This window comes from Doryrhamphus excisus, linkage group LG22, assembly GCF_037039965.1.
Source record: "Doryrhamphus excisus strain RoL-2023G ecotype Guam linkage group LG22, RoL_Dexc_Guam_v1.1, whole genome shotgun sequence".
NCBI classification, from domain to species: domain Eukaryota; kingdom Metazoa; phylum Chordata; class Actinopteri; order Syngnathiformes; family Syngnathidae; genus Doryrhamphus; species Doryrhamphus excisus.
In genome coordinates, this window is record NC_136378.1 from 290,442 (window position 1) to 314,044 (window position 23,603).

General features: G+C 51.0%; 2 protein-coding genes across 13 annotated transcripts; both read right to left on the minus strand.

The window, feature by feature from the left end:
* Positions 1-220: 220 nt before the first annotated feature.
* On the minus strand, positions 221-13,825 carry f8 (coagulation factor VIII, procoagulant component). 10 transcript variants are annotated; one of them, XM_078788164.1, is made up of 28 exons: positions 13,607-13,817; positions 13,429-13,529; positions 12,514-12,636; positions 11,426-11,638; positions 10,724-10,879; positions 10,503-10,606; positions 10,099-10,219; positions 9,774-10,026; positions 9,542-9,713; positions 9,380-9,467; positions 7,956-8,167; positions 7,743-7,884; positions 7,459-7,668; positions 6,235-6,977; positions 6,008-6,150; positions 5,472-5,646; positions 5,155-5,394; positions 4,653-4,875; positions 4,384-4,566; positions 4,115-4,231; positions 2,277-2,348; positions 2,063-2,140; positions 1,959-1,989; positions 1,840-1,888; positions 1,329-1,470; positions 1,115-1,257; positions 860-1,042; positions 221-592 (listed from the first exon to the last, which is right to left on the minus strand). In XM_078788164.1, exons 1-28 carry the CDS (start codon positions 13,756-13,758, stop codon positions 437-439), a joined length of 4,725 nt encoding a protein of 1,574 aa, XP_078644290.1. In that variant the 5' UTR covers positions 13,759-13,817; the 3' UTR covers positions 221-436. The 10 variants fall into 10 exon arrangements, 7 of the variants coding, with proteins under 7 accessions (XP_078644290.1, XP_078644291.1, XP_078644289.1 ...); XM_078788165.1 differs by having other exon boundaries at positions 1,840-1,989; positions 2,059-2,144; positions 10,099-10,164; positions 10,804-10,879; positions 13,607-13,815; XM_078788163.1 differs by having other exon boundaries at positions 1,840-1,989; positions 2,059-2,144; positions 5,472-5,637; positions 13,607-13,815.
* A 1,540-nt stretch (positions 13,826-15,365) lies between these two features.
* pmt (phosphoethanolamine methyltransferase) lies at positions 15,366-21,995 on the minus strand. 3 transcript variants are annotated; one of them, XM_078788168.1, is made up of 12 exons: positions 20,949-21,234; positions 19,948-20,119; positions 19,191-19,346; positions 18,992-19,128; positions 18,630-18,781; positions 18,255-18,443; positions 17,873-17,962; positions 17,721-17,810; positions 17,523-17,645; positions 16,948-17,079; positions 15,764-15,880; positions 15,366-15,702 (listed from the first exon to the last, which is right to left on the minus strand). In XM_078788168.1, the coding sequence occupies exons 1-12, from the start codon at positions 21,046-21,048 to the stop codon at positions 15,592-15,594; spliced, it is 1,569 nt and encodes a 522-aa protein (XP_078644294.1). In that variant the 5' UTR covers positions 21,049-21,234; the 3' UTR covers positions 15,366-15,591. The 3 variants fall into 3 exon arrangements, with proteins under 3 accessions (XP_078644294.1, XP_057918789.2, XP_057918791.2); XM_058062806.2 differs by having other exon boundaries at positions 20,958-21,232; XM_058062808.2 differs by lacking the exon at positions 20,949-21,234 and adding an exon at positions 21,264-21,995 and having other exon boundaries at positions 15,367-15,702.
* Between the last annotated feature and the right edge of the window lie 1,608 nt (positions 21,996-23,603).

The following is a 23,603-nucleotide window of genomic DNA, read 5'->3' on the forward strand; positions in this document are numbered from 1 at the left end:
CTGCCCGAGGCACAAACCTGCTTGTTGTCTGAGAACAATGTGCGAGGTGGATAAGCCGAAATAACACCAAGAAGGGGAGAAGATAAAAGTGCTGGCAAGGGGGGGGTGGGGGGGGGTCTGTTTCCCACGACAAGAAAATGTTAACCAGGACAGGAAACAAGCAGCTTTTGGGCGCACGTACTCTGTAAGGTTTTAGATTCACGATGACACACCATGAGGATTGATGAGGAATTAGGATTTATCAGAAGCAGGAACATCAGGAATACAAGCCATATCGGAAGCATTCATCCATCCGTGGGCGTGACCAAGCTGGTCTCCATCAAGGCTGGCCTCCCCCACTCCCACAGTGACATCATTCAATATCATAACGATACGTACTTCAGCGCTAGCTTAGGGTGCTATTGGGACAGGAAGTGCAGTACGGGACGGCGCTTTGTTAGACGACCTTCTCCGTGTCGCAGCCCAGCACCTCCAGACGCAGAGCGATGTCGTTGACCCAACGGCGGGGGTAGATCCGCAGGTAGCGGCCAAACAGAGCCGGTTCAAAAAGCGTGAGGGCCTCCTCGTCCGGTTCGTTGGTTCCTGTGAAGATCTGGAGAAGAAAGCTCTGTCACCGTGGTTCTCAGCTGCTTTGGCCGCGGGGCCACCCGCCATCGCCGCTCATCAAACGAGTCTTAGCTTAGGTGGGAGGGACTGTTTCTCCAAGCACAAGCTCATCTAGCAGCAATAACGATACCACCAATTGCCATGAGACGTTCAGTGCTGCTGTGTTGATGGGCACCACAAGCATGGATGAAGTCAGATGGTGATGGACATTTGGGAGTACGTGTTTGGCGCTGGCGCCGTTGTTTGCGTTTACCTTTTCACTTTGCGAGTCCTCCTCCAGCACGCCGCGCCACGATGCTTCATCGTAGCTGACGCTCACTGCAAACTCAGTCACCATCATCTTTGTCAGCAGGGACCGCGCCCCCTGGGTCACCACGCCCGTGATGCGCTTGACGGTCCCCAGGTCCACTTGGATCCACTCCTGAGGGCTGTTGTTCTGGGGAACCGCGTCAGACAGGATGTGCGATGATTCCCTCGGGAATCGGGAAGGTCATGTCTTATTATTCACCTTGGGCCTCCAGGCGTTGACGCTGCCCTGCTGATGGAGGCGAGCCAGAGTGGGTTCCCATCTCCGAAACAGAGAGGAGCGATAGGAGGAGGCGCTGATGTCCGTAATCTTCCCTGAGCTCAGGCCGAGCGGCTGCGAGCAACCTGCACACAGACGATGCCAACGTCACTATCCCAGCATCCAAGCTACCCGTGCTAAATATTCCAACGCTGACTGTTGACATCGCAGCCCAGCAGCTCCAGGCGCAGCGCCGGCTTCGGGGAAAAGTTCTCAGGGTGAATCCTGATGTAGCGAGCCACCAGCGGCGGACGGAAGTGGTTGCTTTTCACGTTGGAGTGGTGCATGCTGCCGTGGAACTACAAGACAAAACAATGCTTAGGCTCCTTCGTGGAGGAACTTGGTCTTTACAGAGCAACCCGAGAAGCACGCCTGAAGGCCACATCAGGAAGGCTCTCAGGTCCAGCAGCCGTGTATCTGCGGCGTGCCCAGCATCTAACCTTGATGCCGGAATTGGGAACGCCCTTTTCATTGTCTGCAGCTTTAATGCTGATGAGCCCTTTGCCCACGCCCTTGTCTGACCTTGTCTGACCTTGTCTGACCTCTCTCCAAAGTGGAGCCTTTCTCCCACAGACATACTGGCCTGTACTATTGGTACACTTGCAGGGTGGAGGACCTTCAACCATCACCAACTGGTGACTAAGACAATGCAGGCTGGGGTGTCTTACCAAATTTGTGAGGTTCCCTTGGTAGGTGGTCCACTTCTCCTGGTCCAGGCTGTAGGAGACAGTGAAGTGTGAGATGTAGTGGTCCCTCAGGTTTGAACTGACTCCCTGCGTCTCAATACCGTGCAGCAAGGTTGGCTTCAGCAGGTCCACCTGATGAGATGTTCATGAATCAAACACATGCTTTGCTCATGGACACGTGCAGCGTGTCAAAAGTTCAACCTGCAGCCAAGAAGATCTGCTGGACCCCATCCAAGCATTGATGTAACCAGACTGATGCAGCCGCGCCAGATGGGGCTTCCAGCTTCCTGGCCAAGGTTGCCATCCCGGAGAAGGAAAATGATCACACGGACACAAACACCAATAGAAGGAAGACATTTGGAAAGGTGTCGTACCCTCAAAAATGATAATCAATCATAATCAAATAAAAGGTGTGATACCGATATGATCTGAAGCGCTGATCTGGAAATCCTTGATTCTTCCTGATTGCATCCCCAAAGGTGAAGAACATTCTGCATGGAAAGATGTCATTGGAAGTGGAAGAATAGGTGGGGCTGTTTATTATACTAGACTGGAGATATTCATGGATGGATGGATGGATAAATGGATGGATGGGTGGATGCATAGATGGATGGGTGGATACATGGATGCATGGATGGATACATGGATGGATGGATGGATACATGGATGCATGGATGGATGGATGGATGGATGGATGCATGGATGGATGGATGGATGGATAAATGGATGGATGGATGGATAAATGGATGGATGGATGGATAGATGATGCATGGATGGATGGATGGATGCATGGATGGATGGATGGATGGATAAATGGATGGATGGATGGATAAATGGATGGATGGATGGATAGATGGATGCATGGATGGATGGATGGATGCATGGATGGATGGATGGATGGATAAATGGATGGATGGATGGATAGATGGATGGATGGATGCATGGATGGATGGATACATGGATGGATGGGTGGATACATGGATGGATGGATGGATGGATGGATGGATGGATGCATGGATGGATGGATGCATGGATGGATGGATACATGGATGGATGGGTGGATACATGGATGGATGGATACATGGATGGATGGATGGATACATGGATGGATGGGTGGATACATGGATGGATGGATGCATAGATGGATGGGTGGATACATGGATGGATGGATGGATGCATAGATGGATGGGTGGATACATGGATGCATGGATGGATACATGGATGGATGGATGGATACATGGATGGATGGATGGATACATGGATGGATTGATGGATACATGGATGGATGGCTGGATGGGTGGATGGATGGATACATGGATGGATGGATACATGGATGGATGGATGGATACATGGATGGATGGATGGATGGATGGATACATGGATGGATGGATGGATGGATACATGGATGGATGGATGGATGGATGGATACATGGATGGATGGATACATGGATGGATGGATGGATAAATGGATGGATGGATGGATGGATACATGGATGGATGGATGGATGGATACATGGATGGATGGGTGGATACATGGATGGATGGATGCATAGATGGATGGGTGGATACATGGATGGATGGATGGATGCATAGATGGATGGGTGGATACATGGATGCATGGATGGATACATGGATGGATGGATGGATACATGGATGGATGGATGGATACATGGATGGATTGATGGATACATGGATGGATGGCTGGATGGGTGGATGGATGGATACATGGATGGATGGATACATGGATGGATGGATGGATACATGGATGGATGGATGGATGGATGGATACATGGATGGATGGATGGATGGATACATGGATGGATGGATGGATGGATGGATACATGGATGGATGGATACATGGATGGATGGATGGATAAATGGATGGATGGATGGATGGATACATGGATGGATGGATGGATGCATGGATGGATGGATGGATACATGGATGGATGGATGGGTGGATACATGGATGGATGGATGGATACATGGATGGATGGATGGATAAATGGATGGATGGATACATGGATGGATGGATGGATGGATACATGGATGGATGGATGGATACATGGATGGATGGATGGATGCATGGATGGATGGATGGATGGATGGATGCATGGATGGATGGGTGGATACATGGATGGATGGATGGATACATGGATGGATGGATACATGGATGGATACATGGATGGATGGATGGATGGATGTATGGAAGTATGGATGGATGTGAATGTGTGAAGTTGCCCTTGAGGGTACGCACCTGGATCGTAGACCAGCAGTTTAGCTCTCATCCCAGCCAGCTGGTAGTCTCCTATGGTGCACTCCACCAGCCAGGTGCCAGTAGTGGAAGGTACCATCTCCACGGTGCCGAACACGCCTGCACAGTCAAGGTGACTTTGAAGTGGTGTGGACGCCATGACATGAGTAAGAAGAATGTTCATGAGCCAAGAGCTCTTGGTACGGAGTACTGGATCTGACCGGCCCGGGCAGGAGAACTTCATATGTTGGTATACCCGTGTGCGTATTTACCAGGGAAGAGGTTGTAGACGCCCATGCGGTGGTTCTGCTCGATGGGCACGGTGAAAGGCAAACCGTGGAAGTGCACAGCGTGGTACTCTCCATCACCTCCCACACTGAGCAGGTGCCACCTGACCGTCCAGTTGTGGGGCACCAACAGACCAGGAAGTGTCTCTGCCACGTAGCCATTGATGGCTGGAGACAGAACAACACGGAGGCGGGGTTGACGTGAGCGACCGGACAGTTAATAATACAACTAATACACCAACAGGTATCTCCACCTGAAAACTTATTGCTGATGTGGTACCACGGGTCCTCAGGGTTGACCTGACAAGGAGGGGCGCAGTGCCTGCGCAGGTTCTCCTCCAGGTACCAGCTTTTGGTCTCATCAAAGGTGTGGAAGAGAAGCGAGAACTCCTGGATCTTAGGTTGATGGTTTTTCCCAAGAGTCCCGCTCTTACACACAAGCAGCGGTCCGATCAGACCCGAGTGAAGGTCTTTCTCCTGGCATACAAACATGAGGAGTCAACTTCGGGAATAAAGTCATCACGAAGTTGAAATGACATCAAAAGTCCACCCAAATGGACAACTCATTCTAGCAGGAAGATGTAAGGATATGAAGAAAAACAAGTAGACAGGCCCAGTAGGCCCAGTAGGCCCAGTAGGCCCAGTAGGCCCAGTAGGCCTAGTAGGCCCCAGCCCAGGCCCCGGCCCCGGCCCCCCAGCCCCGGCCCCGGCCTTTGTAAAGCTATGACTTGGCGAGGAATTGACGAGCGTGCAGACCTTGTTGACGGTGGAGTAGTACGCTCCGGCCTTGCAGTCAAATTCCACCTTGGTGGGTCCGTGTTGCCTGGCTATTTTCCAGCTGTAAATGCGAACCTGCCCCGGTTGGACGGGCTCTCCTGGGACCCCAGAGAGCAGTGAAGTGCTGTAACTTGGTGCAAAGCCGCCCCCCTGGGTCCGATCATAAACTCCCTGAAGGTGAAAGGAGTACGGCCTGGATGCCTTGTTCTTGAACATGACCTTCAAGAAGACGGTCAAGCAGACAAGGTCACCCATCAATCTTTGGTTGTTCTTCGGTCTTCCACTGCCTGACTTACGATGAGGACGTCGTTGACTTCCACTCTGATGACAGGTCCCATGATTCCTAGGTGCTGATGAAGCTCGCCTCTGTTTGCAGGAAGCACGAAGTTGTGGTCGCTGTAGTTCTTGAACACCACCTTCTTGTAGTCTGGCAGGAACTTTCTCATTCCACGTCGCATCTCTCTGAAAGGAAAGGATTACGGTACCTTCATGACAAGCGAGTACGCACTCTTGCCAAGTAGTCTTAGACCTTGTTAGGATGGACAAAGCGAAGGCGGTTCAGTCCTAGTAACAGTGCTGTGTTGTTTCATCGTTACTCCCAAAGTACTGCAGCTCAACACCCACCTTTCCATGTGGAACATGGTCGTATCCTAGCAGATCATCTGCTAGGATACGACCATGTTGATGCTGTAGATACGTATGAGCATGTGTCTCAACAGACACAACAAACGGGAAGTCCCCAAGAATGAGGAACCTTACTGGAAGGACGGACGTTTGCCAACCATCCAGCAACACCAAGGAAGTTCTTTCATCAGACAGAGTTTGGCCCCACCTGGGTTTTATGAGGTGATGAGGTTTCTTGATGCCGTAGTCCCAGCTGATCTCCTCTGCAGCGATGTAGTAAGGGTCGGGGTTGGTTTTCCTGGAGCGCATGTCCAGTCGGTCTGAGGCGATCCCACCAGACGTGCTGTTCTCCTGCACAACAGGAAGCAGCAGGAAGAGATGGTGTGGGATGAAACGGTCGGCTTGCAAGGAGGAGAAGAGAAGAAGTAAGCATACCTCTTGGCTGTAGTCATCAAACTCCACTGAGAGACCGATTCCTGGCGCGTTCCCGGTGGCAGTGTCATTAGAATCCATCAGCAGATCCACTTCCTGACCTGAACCGGACTCGCTCCTTCCATCTGTCGCTAGTGAATTACTGGAGATCTTCTCTGGGAAGATTGGTTTTCTCTCCAGTAAGATCTCGTTGCTCTCTTCCATTGTCCCATTCATGTCACCTGGGCTCTCCTTCCTTGGCTCAACGCTGGTATCTGTTCCATTTTCCACAGAGTCTCCTCCCAACTCTCCATCTCGTGGCCCTCCAGTTGTCCAGTTGCCTTCTGCCCGTCTTCTTCGTCTGCCGCTTCTATCAGGTTCGGCGTCTTCAATCCAATGCCCGTTTCTGTCCAATTCCTCCAAGACGTCCTGTGGGATTCCTTCTTCCTCCTTTTCCTCACGGGCTTCGTTTGGTTCCTCTGAAGACACTTGGGTCACGTGTAGCATCTGGCAGATTTGGTCTCCTTCCACGGTCCCCACTGGTAGACCATCCGTGCCATTTTGACTGGCAGTGTAGTTGTGACACACTTTGACCTGCGTGGGTTCAGTTTCAAGCCTCTTGCCCTTTGGTAGGAGGTACGTCGGATCCCCGCACTCAGAGAGATCATCCAGGTTCAGGACGTCTCCGTCGCAGGAACAAACGCTGTAACGAAAGCTCATCCCCCGGTTCTTGAGGCTGCTGTCAAAGGCGCCGATCTCCCACTCACCTACGAGAGGAGAGGAAAATCACACACTGGTATTTCCCGACGTACCTGAACTAACCCTGGAACATGAACCCTCCAACTACTCCAAGTCCATAAATGCTCCAGACCACTACCACACCCCTCCAGCCTCTACTGGAAAGCCTGCACCCCCAGCGTGGGGGCTGCCTGATGTGTTCTTCCAGGATGGACGGCCACCAGACCTCTGTGGGAAAGGGCTGGACAATTCCAGGGAGAGAGAACGTGCTGGAGGTGTGGCGGTGGACGGGTTCATCTTTTGTGACCCCCGCCCATCCAGTAGGTGAATTCAGACATGGGTGCAATCAAGCACATTGCTTTTACCAACATTGGTGACAGGATGCCCAGGGAGGGGGCCCCCATGCCCGACCCACCTCACCCGGGCAGCAGTTCCACTCCCCCATGACAGCCATCTTGTCCTTCGGGTGACCTGCTCGACCACGAGGAAGGAGTCGACTGAGCGGCGTACCTGGCAGGTCCATTTCCGTGCTGATGGTAACGGCAGTCATGGGAAAGAGGGTGAGGACGGACTGATGAAGGCCACGATACTGAAAGAGGTTTCCGGTGAAGTAGACCGACAGGAAGCGGTCGTGCATGCCCACGCTAGCCACGTGCCAGAAGGCGATGTCGGTCTGACACGCCACCAGCTGGTGGCCGCTGAACACCAGGCCGTTGATGCCTGGAAGATGGAGGTGAAAGGTCAACTGCTTTGGTTTGGTCTCTACAGCAGAAGGCAAAGACCAGGAGACTCACTGTGGATGACGTTGGAGTCGTAGAAGTCCGGATCGGAGCTGTTGGATGAATTGGGATCTTTGGAAAGGTTCTCATCCACGTACCAACTCTTGTTCTCATCGAAGACGGCAAACATCAGACTCCACTCCTTATCGGCACGCAGCTGGAAGCGATGACACGTCAGGCATGAGGAGCGCGGCGTACGTTCAGGTGGACGTGTCAAGCGCCTCTCACCAGCCGTTTTCTTCTGTCCATGGAATCGAACTTGCAGATGAGCAAGAGGCCAACCAGCCCCGAGGCCAGATCTCTCTCCGGGGACACGGTGCTCTGATAGAGCTGGGCCAGGCACTGGGGGTCCTCCTCTAAGGGCGCATCATCGATGGTGACCTCCCAGACGTAGACAAAGGTCCCGTTGGGCGGCACCTCCATCGAACGCAAGTCCGTTTCTGCGCAGAACAGATTTGGGACTGAGCCCGGCGGAGAGCAGCAAAGCGAGCCAGGTAGAACATGAACACGGACTGGGGTCTCCATGAGGAAGTGCTTGGGTGTGTCTACTCCCACCCAACCATGACACTTCAACAGCGGGTCCCCAACATGGCAACACCGCGCCAAAAAGGAAAGAATGGACTTCAGCACTGGTGGACCTTAGGGAGCTTCTAGGGAGACATCCAAACCGCAGGAAGAAGAGTAGGTTATCTCAAAGAAACAGCGTGGGCCGCTCATCAGCGCGTCAAAGGTTGGAATCCACACATGAAGAAAGTAAAGTGGTAAAAAATAAAAGAATAAAATGGCCGTGGGCATGCCTGATGCCTGATGCCTGATGCCTGATGCCGGATGCCGGATGCCGGATGCCGGATGCCGGATGCCGGATGCCGGATGCCGGATGCCGGATGCCGGATGCCTGATGCCGGATGCCGGATGCCGGATGCCTGATGCCGGATGCCGGATGCCGGATGCCTGATGCCGGATGCCGGATGCCTGATGCCTGATGCCGGATGCCGGATGCCGGATGCCGGATGCCGGATGCCGGATGCCGGATGCCGGATGCCGGATGCCTGATGCCTGATGCCTGATGCCTGATGCCTGATGCCGGATGCCTGATGCCTGATGCCTGATGCCTGAGCTTCCAGGAAGCCGGTGGGAATGCTTCTCCAGGTGATGAAGATGTCTTCACTGTCTGGAAGTCATGTCCATCTTGGTAAATCCAGGCCCAATGGTCTCCGTTGGATTTGGATGAGGGGAAGACCAGGATCTGCAAGATGTGAGGCGACTGAACGTCTTCCTGCGTCCAAGCCAGAGGCCTCGCTTCTCCATCCCACCGTGTTCAATTGCCTTGGCCGTCAAGAGATGATGACGATGGGAATTCCTGACACTAAATCACATCCAGTCCACATTTTGCTTTCATGGCTTATATTTCTTCTTCTGGCCTTCTGGATGTCTACTGAGAAGCTCCAGAAGATCCACCAGTGCTGATGTTCAATCCCACTTTCCGTTTTCTTTAATATGCCAACTTCATGCTCCTAAAATGTTGTCTTTCCTCATAATTTTGGTTGAGGTTGTTTTCATAACATTCACAATTGTACTGAACCAACTGCACGTTTTTCTCCTAATATTTTGACCTTCAGCTCGTTTTGGGATCAGGCAGCGGTTCGGCTCACCCTCCGTGGGCGTCAGCAGCGGGTAGACCTTGGTGAGGCCGTTGGGGTAGATGTTAAAGGGGTGACCGGCCAGGTTTTTGAAGACAATCTGGAGGTGACATGGAAGATTACCAGCAGACTGCGGTGGTTCCTGTGGTTCCTTCTGATGCTCCTCTGACTTACGTGGAGGTGATCCGTGACCTTTCCTTTCAGCAGGGGACCCATCAGCGTCCGGCCGGTCTTCTTCCTCTGTGTGAACGATGCGTCCGTGTATTCCACGTAGGCCACCTTCTTGTACTTGTAGTCCAGGTGATGAGGACCGGGGGGCGTGTCCCCGTCCCCGAACTGCCCCTCACTGTTTGACAGAGGAAGCTTTCAGTTGTCTTACCTCCCCGCCGCTGGCGTCGCGTGCTACCTGTCCGTGGCCTCCAGGTGAGGAGCGTAGTCCCACACGACCTCCTCGGCTGCGATGTAGTAGCGCTTGGTTGGGAACGACCTCCCGCTGGATCTCACGTGCGCTTGTGGCATCTTCTGCGGGATCAGCATGGGCTCGAACACGTAATCTCCCTCATCGTAATTCTCCGTGTATTTGGCTCGGCGAAGATCGGGCCCCGGCGGGCGGGTGGGGTCCGGGCACGTGTCCACCGTGAACACGGCGTTCATGCCATCTTGAGGGGACACCGGGCGGATGTTTAGGGGCCATGTCAAGGTGGGACGTGACGGAAGAGGACCTCCCTTACCCAGGTGGTGGGAACGTATCTGACAGCTGATCAGGAAGTGGCCCACGGAGGCGGGCTTCATCTGCGCTGTGACAAAGGTCATGGGGGTCACCTCCAAACTCACTTTCCGATGGTTCATCACCTGAGGAACACGAGGAGCCTTGATTTGTCCCACAGTGAAGAAATGATTCAAAACATTTCAATAATGTTTAACATTTCCAATAAATCAACATTTTGTTTTTAGAGATGGACACGGCATGGCGGAGATGGGCGGCGGAGCAGTGACCCCTGACCCCCACAACTTCACTGCAACCATGAAGGAACGCATGTCCACGTGTACACACTAAGTACACAAGTACACATGTACATACTAAGTACACATGTACACATAGGAGTATTAGCACGGCTCGCTCGGCCTGCCTTACCTTCAGCGTGTGATGCTGGAACCGGATGGAGTGTATCTGGGGGGCGGTGCCGATGCCAATCAGATGCCAAAACACATGGTGGTTGCTTTGGCACATTGTCAAACCTGCACACGCACACACGCACACACGCACGCACACACACGCGCACACACACACACGCACACACACAATGAAGGCGTCCATGAAGAGCAGCCAACGGCACCTAGCATCTCCTGTCCTACCAGGCAAGGTGGAGTTGACGTATCCGTTGATGGTGTGATATTCCTTCCTGCTGCCCCTCCCCCCCCCCACGTGTCCGTACCAGCTCTTGCTCTCGTCAAACACGGCAAAGAGCAGGAAGAAGGCGGGGTTCCTCCTCTGTCCGTCATGCAAAGCCGCTGGAGGAGCAGAGAGAGAGCGTATGTACTTTATGTACTTCAGGTCCTTCAAGTATCGCCTCAGCTTCCCCAGAATCAAGAAAGTAAAATAGTTCACTAAAAGTATTTGCCATGTCATAGTTGTATATCATATATATCATATATATCATATATATCATATGTATGTATATCATATGAAGTATTTTAGATCTATGATTGGCAGCAATACTACATCTGGTATACATCCATCCCCACTACTTCGTAGTTCCAATTATGCGGCATTACTGTGCTTAATATATGAATATATAATAATATGAATATAATAGAATAAAATATATGACATATGTCTCAAATGAGACATATCTCATATAGCAGGAGTTTCAATTGGACTATAGGGTTGTTATTTCATGTCTAGAGGGCTCTAACAAAGCCCATTTGGAAGATGGTCGTCTATGCTGTAACTAGGAAAATATTGTATTCCCAAAAAGGAATCCTTTGGGTGGGAATTCCCTCATCATCGTTCTGGAGGGAATTCCCCGCCATAAGAACCAGTTTTCATCGACTGACTTGGCTTGCAGATGAGCAGGACCCCGATCAGTCCTGAGTTGAGGTCTCGGACGGGGTCCACCTGGGAGGAGTAGGAGTACGTGAGGCACTCCGGGTCGTCGTCCGTGGGGCCGTGCTCGGGGTCGATGTCCCACACGTACTTGTGGTATCCTCCAGGAGCGACGGCGTCGTCCTCCTTCTCTTGGCCTCCCGTGGAGTCCTCGTAGCCCGCCCCTGCACAGGAAGTGACCCAAACAGCTGAAGCGCCAGGCCTGAGCCGTGGAAACGTGCGGAGCGGAGATGGACGGCGAGGATGAAGTTCATGGTGAGTCATTGAGACAGGAAGACACGGGCTGCTTACAGGAAATGATGCGTGCCGCTGAGCACACACACGATAAAGCCCCCCCCCCATGTCTTAGTGAGTCTTGGCTCAAGTAGGATTGGACCAAGGGTACCTCCTACCGCATCACGACGACACAGGGTATAGAGCGGGGGGGGACAACCATTACTGCCGGTAATACTCCCCACGATCTCACATGGAAATGATGCTGAGCAGCAGGGGGGGGGGGGGGGGGGCATCTACGGAAGTCAATAAAGGAAGCTGAAGCTATGGCTTCCATACCTGCTGAGTGTTAGCTTGCTGTGTGATGAGTTTTGTGTTCTTTGTGTGTTATTTTATGTTGAAGCTGGACCCCCCCTGCAACAGCGGCAGAGAGGGGGACCCTAAACAAACAAACTGCGGGCCGTTCTGGACAATGCCAGCCACCCTCTGCACACCGTCACCAGCAGTTCCTCCCCAAGTGCAGGACCAACAGACCGAAGAACTCCTTTGTTCCCCGCCATCAAACTGTGGGGGGGGGGGGCATAATAATACCATATATATACGTACATATATATGATAGTATGTATGACGTCTATCTATTTGAGCTTTTATATACTTTTACACTTGATTGTATTTATTTACTTTGATTAGTATTACTATTATTTCTTGACTTGAAACCGTGCTCCACACGGAGCGGTGGAGATGCCAATTCCCCTGAGGAAGTATTCTGTCTGGGAGGAGACATGTCATCAAGGCATGAGCCCCAAGTCCAGTTAAGCTGTCCTACCTTCAGACTGCTTCCCGTATGAGACCCCCACCGGGCTGATACTGTAAGGCTGAGACGCCAGGTTTTTGAAGTGCACCACCACCTGGACTTCGGTCTCCATCACGATCACCGGACCTTGGATTCCTGAAAGCAACACATCGGAACCCTCGTGTGTACGTGTTCAATGAACATGCTCGTACTACCACATACAGTACTTCTTGAATGAACATGGTAGTACTATCACCTATAGTACTTCTTCAATGAACATGGTAGTACTATCACCTACAGTATTTCTTCAATGAACATGGTAGTACTATCACCTACAGTACTTCTTGAATGAACATGGTAGTACTACCACCTACAGTACATGTTGAATGAACACGGTAGTACTATCACCTGCAGTACTTCTTGAATGAACATGGTAGTACTACCACCTACATTACTTCTTGAATGAACATGGTAGTACTACCACCTACAGTACATGTTGAATGAACACAGTAGTACTATCACCTACAGTACTTCTTGAATGAACATGGTGGTACTATCACCTACAGTACTTCTTGAATGAACATGGTAGTACTATCACCTACAGTACTTCTTGAATGAACATGGTAGTAGTATTACCTACAGTACTTCTTGAATGAACATGGTAGTACTATCACCTACGGTACTTCTTCAATGAACATGGTAGTAGTATCACCTACAGTACTTCTTGAATGAACATGGTAGTAGTATCACCTACAGTACTTCTTGAATGAACATGGTAGTAGTATCACCTACAGTACTTCTTGAATGAACATGGTAGTACTATCACCTACAGTACTTCTTGAATGAACATGGCGGTACTATCACCTACAGTACTTGTCAGTAGTTGTACTAGTAGTTGTACAGTATTTAGTCAAGCGGTGTATCATCAGATATACTGCAGTTCCCCACCTGCCCACGGCGGTCTGGTCTTGGGGACGGTGTATGTGGCGTCCGTGTACTCCCTGTACATCACCTTCTTGTATTTCTGAGGCGCATCCTTGGAGTTCCAACTGGGGGCCAAGCAGGAAGACGTTAGTCTCGGCAGGTTTAAAGCCTGAGCCAACCACAACAAAGCCCCGGGTCTCACCTTTGGCCGGGCATCGCACCTCCATCATCAACGTGGACGTAGTCCCAGCCCATCTCCACGGCAGCAATGTAGTGGTCCTTCACCCTTGTGGGATGCCCCCCCCCCACGGCGACCAGCAGCAGCAGCCAAGGCCTGAAAAGCGACGTCGCCATGGCAGCCTGAACACCTGATGGCGTCCGGTTCCTGGAGAGACTGAGCTGGAAGTCAATGCTGCAAATACTGAAGTCAGTGTGGGCGGGTGGGGGCGGGTGGGGGGGGCTGAAGCGGTTGTGGGAGTGACAAAGACTGCAGGGGACTGACCAGAGTCCAAGGTGACCCCACGCATGTCAGAGGGGAGAAATATAAAAAGCACCATCTCAATAGAAGAAGTATATATGTACATATACGTATGTACATATATACTTATATATGGAACACTTCTCATTTCAATAGAAAGACGACTATAAAAATACAAATATTTCTATAAATACAATACTTCATCAATGTGGTGTACAACATTTAAAGCAGTAACAGTGCTATTTGATGAATCATTTCTAATTGTAACTTTGCAGTGGCCTCACATAGTCTTTATAGTACTACGTCCTAGGATGTACTTGTACACGCTGTTCATAGCAGATTAGCACCCATAGAGTGACCAAGGTGTGAAGTTAGGCCATGTTACTGTTTATGTATTTTACAGTATTTGTTCACTACTACCAGGCACACCAAAGGTCTTGACCAGCCTTTGGTGCCCCCTTGTGGTATCGATGACGAACTGCATTGACTTGAAGGAAAGCAAGACTTAAATTGTGTCTTGCTGGTCCAAACGTGACCTTGTAGGATCTCCAGGTGGTTAGAAATCCTACTGACAAACAAGACTTACTGCATCGTGGGCGACCTTGCCTATGCTGTGTAACAAACATATTATCCATGCAGCTTCCGGTTGATAGGCGTATTCCCGCCTTTAAGCGGTCTTTGGCAGGTACACGTATTATAGTGTAGATCAGGACTTCCTTACAGTTCAGGGCAAACAGGCCAGTTTGTCTCATGCATCAGTTGCACATTTGCAAAGGAAAACCCAGACTGCGTGAAAACCCAGGGGAGGTTTTGGTGGACATTTTTCATTCCTATGAAAACTGTTTTTTTTTCTTCATTTTTCTGCTGTCTGTGTGGTCTCAGAATGACAGCAAAGCTCTCCTCATCTCAGCCAAAGCCAGGAGACATCCCCGGAGAGGCCTGACCGTCTTCCACTGAGCATGAAGACCTAAAGACCCGACGACCACGACCAATGCCCTGCGTGGGCTTGGGTAGTGTGGAAAAGAGGGCAGGATATGGAGAGCATCGATGATCTTGTTGAGGAACTTCCTCTGTTGAGCATTTGACGGATGGCTAATGGACTCCAGCGCTGTAGGCCGTCTGGCCCGAGGCGGGCCTGGTTTGCTGTCACTCACTGCCGACGCTGGTCGACGCGTCCACGCTGACATACAGAAGGGGAGCGTGTCAAAGCATCTCCAGCTCAGTGAGTGGCCGTGGGTCGTTGCTTGGGGCGAACGTGGCCTGCAGCAGGCAGATGATGATCAGATGTTTCGTGATCATCAAATGAATCATCATCACTCACGCTGTTTGGTTATTAGTATGAGTAGTTATTAGGCCATTATGCATTCTCAAGCATCAAAATGGCTAAATGAAGAAAAAAGTGTCCGCGCCAACCATATGTAGCATTGTCCCCTGGCCACTAGGTGTCAGTAATGTTGCTGTAATGTCGGGCGAGACGCAGACACACCAGACTTGCTAGCCAGAGCAACAGGCTTTTATTGCAGCTATGAATGCGCTCACAGCCGGCACGGTACGACCCTTGATAAGTAGTGCTGCTGCTGCTGCTGCAGCCCAGGGTAGGCTCCTTCCAACGCCCCCGTGATGAGGACGTGACGGCCCGTCTTTCAAAGGAAAGTGGACACCACTCCAAACTCCCACTGACTCCGCCGCCCCTTTATAAAGGAGACCACTCAGTTCCGTCTGGCGTGAAAGAGGCCCCACCGCTGGTCCCCGCTGCTGGAGCGCTCCAGTTTTTCCCTCCAACCGTTCACTATCTCGTTGAAGTCCTCCTCAGAGAACTCCTGAAGGAGAAAGGCCGTTAGGTGCGCATCGTTTCCCAACTAAGGGCTTTGTTGTTCCGACCTGGATAAATTCACTCCTGGCCGCATCGGCTCTCTGCAGCTCTTCCCTGATGACCTGGATGAACTGGGCTGTCCGGTCCTGTGCCCGAACGCTGCAGAAGCCGGCATCCTGAATGAACTAAGGACAGTGGGCCAGTCAGCTATCAGCAGCTAGGACCCGTTCCAGACACAAAAGGCTGGTTAAGAGCTAGCTACTGACTACCAGGCCCCAGCCTTTAGGTGGGATGGAGCCAGTATCGCTGCTTGCTAGTCTACTGCAGGTACCGCTAGTATAGTGTAGTGTATAGTATAGTGTAGTATATGCACAACTAGCTACCGAGTTAACATTTCCCATTCCAGCAGGCAGTTTTTTCTTAAATATAAAATACATATTTGCATATCTATGCGGGTTAGTTTAAAAGTGGCCCCTGCATCTTTTAATATTTCAGTATCTGCCTCCTAGAGGAAAAAGTTTGGACACCCCTGATTTAGGTCATTTGAGTCAGGTGGCCTTTCTGATTCTGCTGTTATGATTGACATATCCTGTGTGGACTGAAAGTATTATTACTTTCCTTAATGAAATAAAGCTGACATATAACACGTTGGCGCGCTCTAGTGGACGACTCCTGTAATTGCGACACCTTCTCAAAGTTGTCTTCACGTGTTTTGCTTGGTGGTGTGTTTAGTAGATGGAGGGCAGATGGTGTGTTTAGTGGCTCACAAGGGCAAAAGATATGATAATGATAACCAAAAATCAAAGAAATGCTGGGAAAGAGGGAAATGCTGCCAAAATACACCGAAAGCCCCAAACCAGCACACGGAAGAACCAGGCAGACCAACGTATCTACCAAGACATGGGCACGATGCCCACCAGCTGATGGAAAACATCAACATTTATGTCTTTGTTAAACACCTCCTGTAGTATCTGACAATATTACAGCGCTAGCGATCACCTGACTAAGGCTATGGCGTCCATTTTGTTGCTGAACTGCAGCATCTCTCTTTGACCTTTTGACCTTTTATGTGACTGCTGCATTTTTGCTTTGCATCTTCCTGTTGCACGAGTCGTGTGGTGTTTGTGTATTTTTGTTCTCGGGTCACGTCTGTGTTTGGAGCGTTCGGCCGTGGCTTGGCCAGCGTAGTTTGGAGGGTTCCAAGGGGGCGTCGTCGAGTGTGACGTCACACGAGGTGGCGCTGGGCACCTACCTGTCCATACTGTGACGGCGTGTGGAGGATGTAGCCTCGCTGCTTGACGTAGGCCTCAAACTGGGGGGTCCACGGCCTGTCCCCACAGCAGTAGTCCGTGATGAGCAGCTGACCGCCAGGCTTCAACCACGCCTGGACACAACGAGAGGAACATTCCAGGGCTCGTTATTGTCCTTGTACGCCTCCAATCCTTCTTCATGCATCCTGCCAAGGGTGCTGTGGAACTTGCTGTTTTCCAGTAACGTCAAAGAGTGTCGCCCTAAGTACACAAGAGTACGCAGTATTGTCCAAGAGGAAGTCCTTGTATTCCCTTGGAAGTAAAAACTACGTAAGTAAACCATCCCAGGTCCTTACCAAGAGCGACAAAGCGGCTCTGAAGGAGAGGCTTCAGTGTTTGGCGCCATAAAAACTGGGGTCTCTATCGTGCAGACGTCGTTCACCCCGACTTACGGCTGAGCCATAACACGGGAAGAAGCCCTCAAAGGGCGTAGGGAGGGGACAGGAAGCGTGGTCGGGCACGCCCGAGGGAACATAGCGTGTGCTGAACATAAGACGTCACATGCAGACGTGCTTACATGGAAGCGTTTGAAGAGGGCCAGCTTGTCTGCGATGTGCAGGATGGTGTCCCTGCTGTAGATGACGTCAAAGGAACCCTCGGGGAACATCCTCTTTGTGGCGTCAGACACCTCGAATTCCACCTGCGGCAGATTATTTGTGACCAGGACTACCATGGTGCAGCTTCACCCCGCCATCGCTTGGACCAGCCTACACACCGACGGCAGCCTCTCCGCTAGCGCCCGCTCCATGGCGATGTCTACCATGTTCTCTGACAGGTCCAAGCCCAGCACCTTCACCTTGAACGTCTGAAATAAGAGCTGCCGTCACACTACGGCGTGGCCGGGCACGTTCCGTGGCGCTCTCTCACCTTTGCCATGTAGAAGTCCCCTCCGCCGATCCCACAGCCCACATCCACAACCTTCTGGCCGGGCTGCAGGTTGAGTAGGTCTACGAACTCCTGTTGGTAGAAGGTCACCATCATTGCTCCTCTGACTCCATCCAAGTCATGACATGCATCAGGACTCTTATCAGAAGGGAATTGGGCATACGCATCTGCTTTATTATGATTATGGTTATCATATGGCGCGTACGTGTAAGGGCCAGTATTAACAATATCACTACTACTACCACCAGTACTACTACTACTACTACCACTACTACCACTACCACTACTAGCAATGAATCTAGTCATTTTGGAGTTATGGTTATGATTATTGTAATGAATCATGACGAGCGCTGGTCAGTCTGACCTTGGTGGTGGCAGGTCCTCCAGTGCTGACATAACCCGAGCCAAACATCTTCTCGTAGCGCAGGATGCCCCTCCTGGTGTACTGCTGGTTGTCCAGGAACTGCTGGAAGGAGCTGAACGTGTCCTTGGTGTCTGAAGGGCGTGGGACCTTCTCCAGAAGCCAGCAGATCTGGTTTGGGTTGTTCTTCACCTGCACGTGGAGGAAACAAAAGCGGCTCACAAACAAGGGGCTTCACCGCGGACGTCGGTGCAAAGTTGATCAAGCCAGATGTTTCAGAAGCACACAGCCTGGAAGCACGGCGCAGAAAGGACAGGGAGATGCGGCAGCAACACAATGTCAAAATCTACTTTACAGGCAGCAATGTGGAAGACCCACCTCGATGTAGGTTTGAATCCTCTTTCTCAGCACGATGTCCAAACCAAAGGACAGACCCGCCTTCTGGTCCTCCACTTGGACCGACCTGGTCAGATGGTTGTACTGGGCCTCCGTGCGGTAATGTGTGGGGTTGAACTCCCGTTTGCAGTCGCCTGGCAGTAGGTGCAAGGCAGCAGGACATCCTGTTTACCAGGGCTTGTGGTACATCTATTACATCTCCATGAAGTCTTTCTGCAACACGCCACGCTCGCCACGCTCGCCACGCTCGCCACGCTCGCCTCGCACGCCTCGCACTCCAAGGACAATGGCGGCCATATTCCCGAGGTGAGTCTGCCGACCACGAGGACGGACGGCTAGCGTACCTGAGCGATAGTTGCAGGACTCCCTGAAGAAGAGCGAACCGCCAGGCCGCAGCCACGTCAGCATTTTCCTCAGCAAGAGAAGCAGCTCGTCGTCGCTGAGGTACATCAGCAGCCAGTTGGAGAAGATGAAGTCCACACTGCGGACGGGAGACGTTGCATGAAAAGTTCTCACCAGTGGTCGGGGTCCGTCGTTACGCACCTGTCTGGGGGGACCTCCATCTTGGTGACGTCAGCTTGAAGGAAGGTGACGTTACCGTGGTGACCGTTGCTTTGCTGGTTCTTCTCCACAAAACTCTCCATGAAGTCCACGGCGGTCACGTGGGCCGCTCGTGTCAGCAGGTGGCTGGTATATCGACTGGAGATGAAGTCCTTCATCATTACTTGGGCATCCAAGTCATGTGACTTAGAAACTTCCCACTCCTGTCCTAAGTCCGCCTCCCAGCCTCTCCTATGCTAAGTAGCACTTTGACCAGCACACAGGATGAGGAGAGTACGTGGTTTCAACGGGACCTGTGATGCTTCTGGCCCTTCCTGAGCTCTACATGGAGGTAGAACCTTCTATCAGGTAGAACCTTCTATTCTGGTGGTAAACCGTGCCAGGCTTTCAGACGTTTGGGATGAACGCTCCCTTTCAGAGACTCAGTGAGCTGGACTTCCTTATATGGGCATGCCCGGTACAAGCCGAGAGGGACCAATTACGACGGACGGGCCCACATCTCAGTACCAGGGCAACATGAGCATCATAGGTCCTTCAATAGCCTGGAGTTGAAGTATTCAAGAAAAAATAGCTTTGTTTTTAAAAGTTCTAATATGATGAGAAACAAGGTGGAATTTCTGGAGATATACGTTAGAACATTAGAAGTAAGGATGGAATAGCTGACATCTGGACACCAGAAGTCACATGACTCCACGTCAAGTGGAACCATGGAGCTCCATCTTCAAAACCATGTGCTCACCCGATGCCGGCCCCGAGTTCCAGCACGCGGCACCCATCCAGACTGGGAAGTATGGACAGGATCTCAGGCAGCTCCTGCTGAGTCAGCTCCAGGGCGCGAGAGTCCAGCATCATCTCCTCCACCGTGGCCTCCTTGGAGTGCTCCTTCCAGAACTCTGTCATGGTGCTGCGCACTGAACACACAGCACAGGATGGATGGATGGATGGATGGGTGGATGGATGGGTGGATGGATGGATGGATGGATGAACGGATGGATGGATGGATGGATGGGTGGATGGATGGATGGATGGATGGATGGATGAACGGATGGATGGATGGATGGATGGATGGATGGATGGATGGATGGGTGGATGGGTGGATGGATGGATGGATGGGTGGATGGATGGGTGGATGGATGGATGGATGGATGAACGGATGGATGGATGGATGGATGGATGGGTGGATGGATGGATGGATGGACGGATGTGTATGTGTGTATGAGCTATCATGGCTGGATGCTGTAAACAAAATGTTGGCAACGCTGCTAAAAGGTAAAAGAAAAGCTATGGCGTCCACCTTCATTTGGCTCCTTAACCCCCCCCCATAAAGTAGAGTTGAGTCATTCCCGTTTCCCAGCCATTCAGCAAAAAGGGAATTAGTTTTGGACTAAACGGCCAGAGCCCACCCCACCCAGGAATAAAAGACCAAATCACATACGTTCTATTGACATGGGAAAGAGAGGCGTCTCCCCAGGGGGATGAGGATGAGGATGAGGAAGAAGAGGAGAAGGGATGGATGGAAAAGAAAGGAAAGATCGATTGTGCACACAGCCCGTCAGCCAGGGTGCACTGGGATAGACTCCAGCGAGGTAAGGGTAAACACAAACAACAGGAGTAGAGTAAAGGTGAGCATAAAATGGCCGCCAAGCCTCTACCAGTGAAGCAGATGAAATGGACCAGCATCCAACAGAAGGCTAAACCAGCAAGAAGGCCTACGAGAGAGATGGGGGGCCAGCATCCCACCTGACGTACCGTGCTCCATACCCTGTGATGGCTTACAAGAGACAATGAGGGCGCCAGCTAAGTCCTCCCCCAGCAGGCTTGGACCAGGTCGGACCCCCATGGCTTATATAGGGGAGGCCATGAGGTGGAAGGAACCTGGCCATGAGGATGCGTCCAATCTGGTGAAGCCGGGCTGGGGGAGTGGAGCGGAGGGGGGGCCGTGGGGGCGTTTGGACCCTGCATTGACACTAGCGTGGACCCACACGGCTTCTTGGCGACACGGACACAGGAAGAGCGATGGCACACGTCGTCGACGGCGGGATGGAGGAGACTCACGGAGGAGGAGGAAGAAGAAGCAGAAGAAGAAGAAGTCCTGCTGTCTCTCGGCCCGTCAGTCAGGCAGACGACCTGGCTGCCTGTTTTTGTGCTGACACGTTGGAACTGTGCGGTGTGGCATGCGGCCATTGCGCAACATTGCGTCATGTTGCAGCCGAAAGGGTGGAAAAACTCTTCTGTTCAAGTGGAGGGAAGCAACACGGCGTGTCCTGGTCACTGTGGCCATCGTGGGCTGGCCGGACCATGCTCCATGAAGGCTTTCTTGGGGGGCGTGCAAGTCAATCAAACTTCAAGCTTGCAGTTCGTACTTGAAGTTTATTTACATGTTTAATAACTGTAAAGTAAGAAGAAACAGGTTCCCAAATAATTAAAAACAGGCCACACAAGCACACATGCCGATATTCCAGGCCATGGAAGGCTGAAACAACCTAAATACGAAGAAAAGAATACAAACGTTCAAATAAATGATTGCTGACTAACTACTTTACGAATGATTGACAGCTCACACAACCTATCGTGGATCCGTACGTCACTAACGTGGAGACGTTGCAGCATCGTCCTGTTGAGGGATAATCAAAGATCACCTACCTCTTCAAAGGAACTGCTTTAGTGAGTTTTTAGTGGGCTCTCCTTCCCAAAAGAATCATCTCATTCAGCCAAAGTATATTCTAAATTAGAAGTAAGTGTATTCTAAATTAGAAGTAATAAAAAGCAGAGCACGTACAGGCTACCGATTAGCATGTCTATGATGGGTCTTACCGGCAGGTGGCAGTATAACACCAGCAGACGTCAGCACACTGCCTGCGAGGAAGAAGCTGCTTGTTTTGTTAGCCAGTTACGGTAGCAGGAACTAGCTAGCTAGCTAGCTAGCTAATGCGGGTGTCGTGTCGCCTGTCTCTGAAGCGGCTCTATCACCATGGTAACGTACACTGAACTCGGAACCTGCCCCCACCGTGAACACAAACACGGTCCTTGTCTTGATGAGCTGGAGTCGCTCGTGTTTCTGGGATTTTTCACACAGTTCACTCCGAGCGAGGTCAAAGGTCATGGTCAGCACATTAGTTATGTATGGTTATATAGCATTCACACCCTCAGTAATCACATTACTGCCATATGATAATTATATGACATTCTAGCCCTCCTCCATGGTGGCTAGGTGTCTATGTCCATTTCCCTGAAGTAGGATTGGGAAATGGAATATTTTCATAGTTGGGGCTTGGAAAAACAATCTTCAAAAGATGGCTTTTAACATTACCGGAGCAACGTAGGCATGACATAACAGCCCTACAGTCTCCGAGACACCCCTGCCCAATACAGTAGACGTAACAACAGAGGAAGCCAGTAAAGTCACAGTGTGGCTCAGTAAACGCGTTCCAGTGGCACAGACAGGAAGTGACGTCGTACATCAGCAGCTCCTGTTGGGGATTATTGTACCTGTTGTGAGATCATTCCAACCTGCAATAAAAGCCTGTGGTGCTTCACTGAGTATTGTGCTAACATTGCTGACACCTAGTGACCAGTGTGGGGTACTACACACCATTCACTACAAAAGCCTGACTGGTTAAAGTAGGTTGAAACGCTGCCATTGTCGTCCATTTTAAAAGCGACCAGCTAAATTTACAGCACTGAAATGTCATCTAGGTTGGTCATGACAAAAACAATAACCACATGAAGTCAAAATGAACACGATGATCTGAAATACAAAGGTCAAGGCCCAGGACACGTGTGAACAGCGCAGGAAGACCGCCTTCAGTTTCAAAGCTGCAGGCCGGTTCTACGGGTCTGTAAATGATCATTTGAAGCAATCATGTTGTGTAACGCGTCTATATCTTTACACTTTCATGTCACCCTAACCAGGAATGACAACTCCTCGAATGACCTTCATACTGCAGCACCATCAGTGCTTACTTATCATAAGCCAGAGTGAAAGGTGATCATTCATTCATTCATTCATTCATTCATTTTCTACCGCTTTTTCCTCACGAGGGTCGCGGGGGGGTGCTGGAGCCTATCTCAGCTGTCTTCGGGCGAGAGGCAGGGTACACCCTGGACTGGTGGCCAGCCAATCCCAGGGCACATATAGACAAACAACCATTCACACTCACATTCATACCTATGGACAATTTGGAGTGGCCAATGAAGCTAGCATGTTTTTGGAATGTGACAACAGCATAATAATATTTAACATTGACTGCCTTCTTCATAATTGCTTTCATCTTGTATCCAGTCCACCCAACTGTTGATTGCTAAATGCATATGAGTACCATCATGTTTTCAAGGTTCAATGTTATTGTCTTAGCAGCAAAAGAAAGAGTCATTGTCGTACTGGGGGGGGCTTTT

What these genes read in the sequence shown, in the direction of transcription:
- pmt (XM_078788168.1), bottom strand. Translation starts at nt 21,048, where the DNA reads ATGGGGGTCCGACCTGGTCCAAGCCTGCTGGGGGAGGACTTAGCTGGC. An exon ending in GAACTCGGGGCCGGCATCGG is followed by an intron (nt 19,347 to 19,947) that starts GTGAGCACATGG and finishes CTTCATCTCCAG; the next exon opens with TCGATATACCAGCCACCTGC. An exon ending in ATGGAGGTCCCCCCAGACAG is followed by an intron (nt 19,129 to 19,190) that starts GTGCGTAACGAC and finishes TCCCGTCCGCAG; the next exon opens with TGTGGACTTCATCTTCTCCA.
- f8 (XM_078788162.1), bottom strand. Translation starts at nt 13,758, where the DNA reads ATGGCGACGTCGCTTTTCAGGCCTTGGCTGCTGCTGCTGGTCGCCGTG. An exon ending in GCTGCTGACGCCCACGGAGG is followed by an intron (nt 8,168 to 9,379) that starts GTGAGCCGAACC and finishes TGTTCTGCGCAG; the next exon opens with AAACGGACTTGCGTTCGATG. An exon ending in AGGACTCGCAAAGTGAAAAG is followed by an intron (nt 593 to 859) that starts GTAAACGCAAAC and finishes TTTCTTCTCCAG; the next exon opens with ATCTTCACAGGAACCAACGA.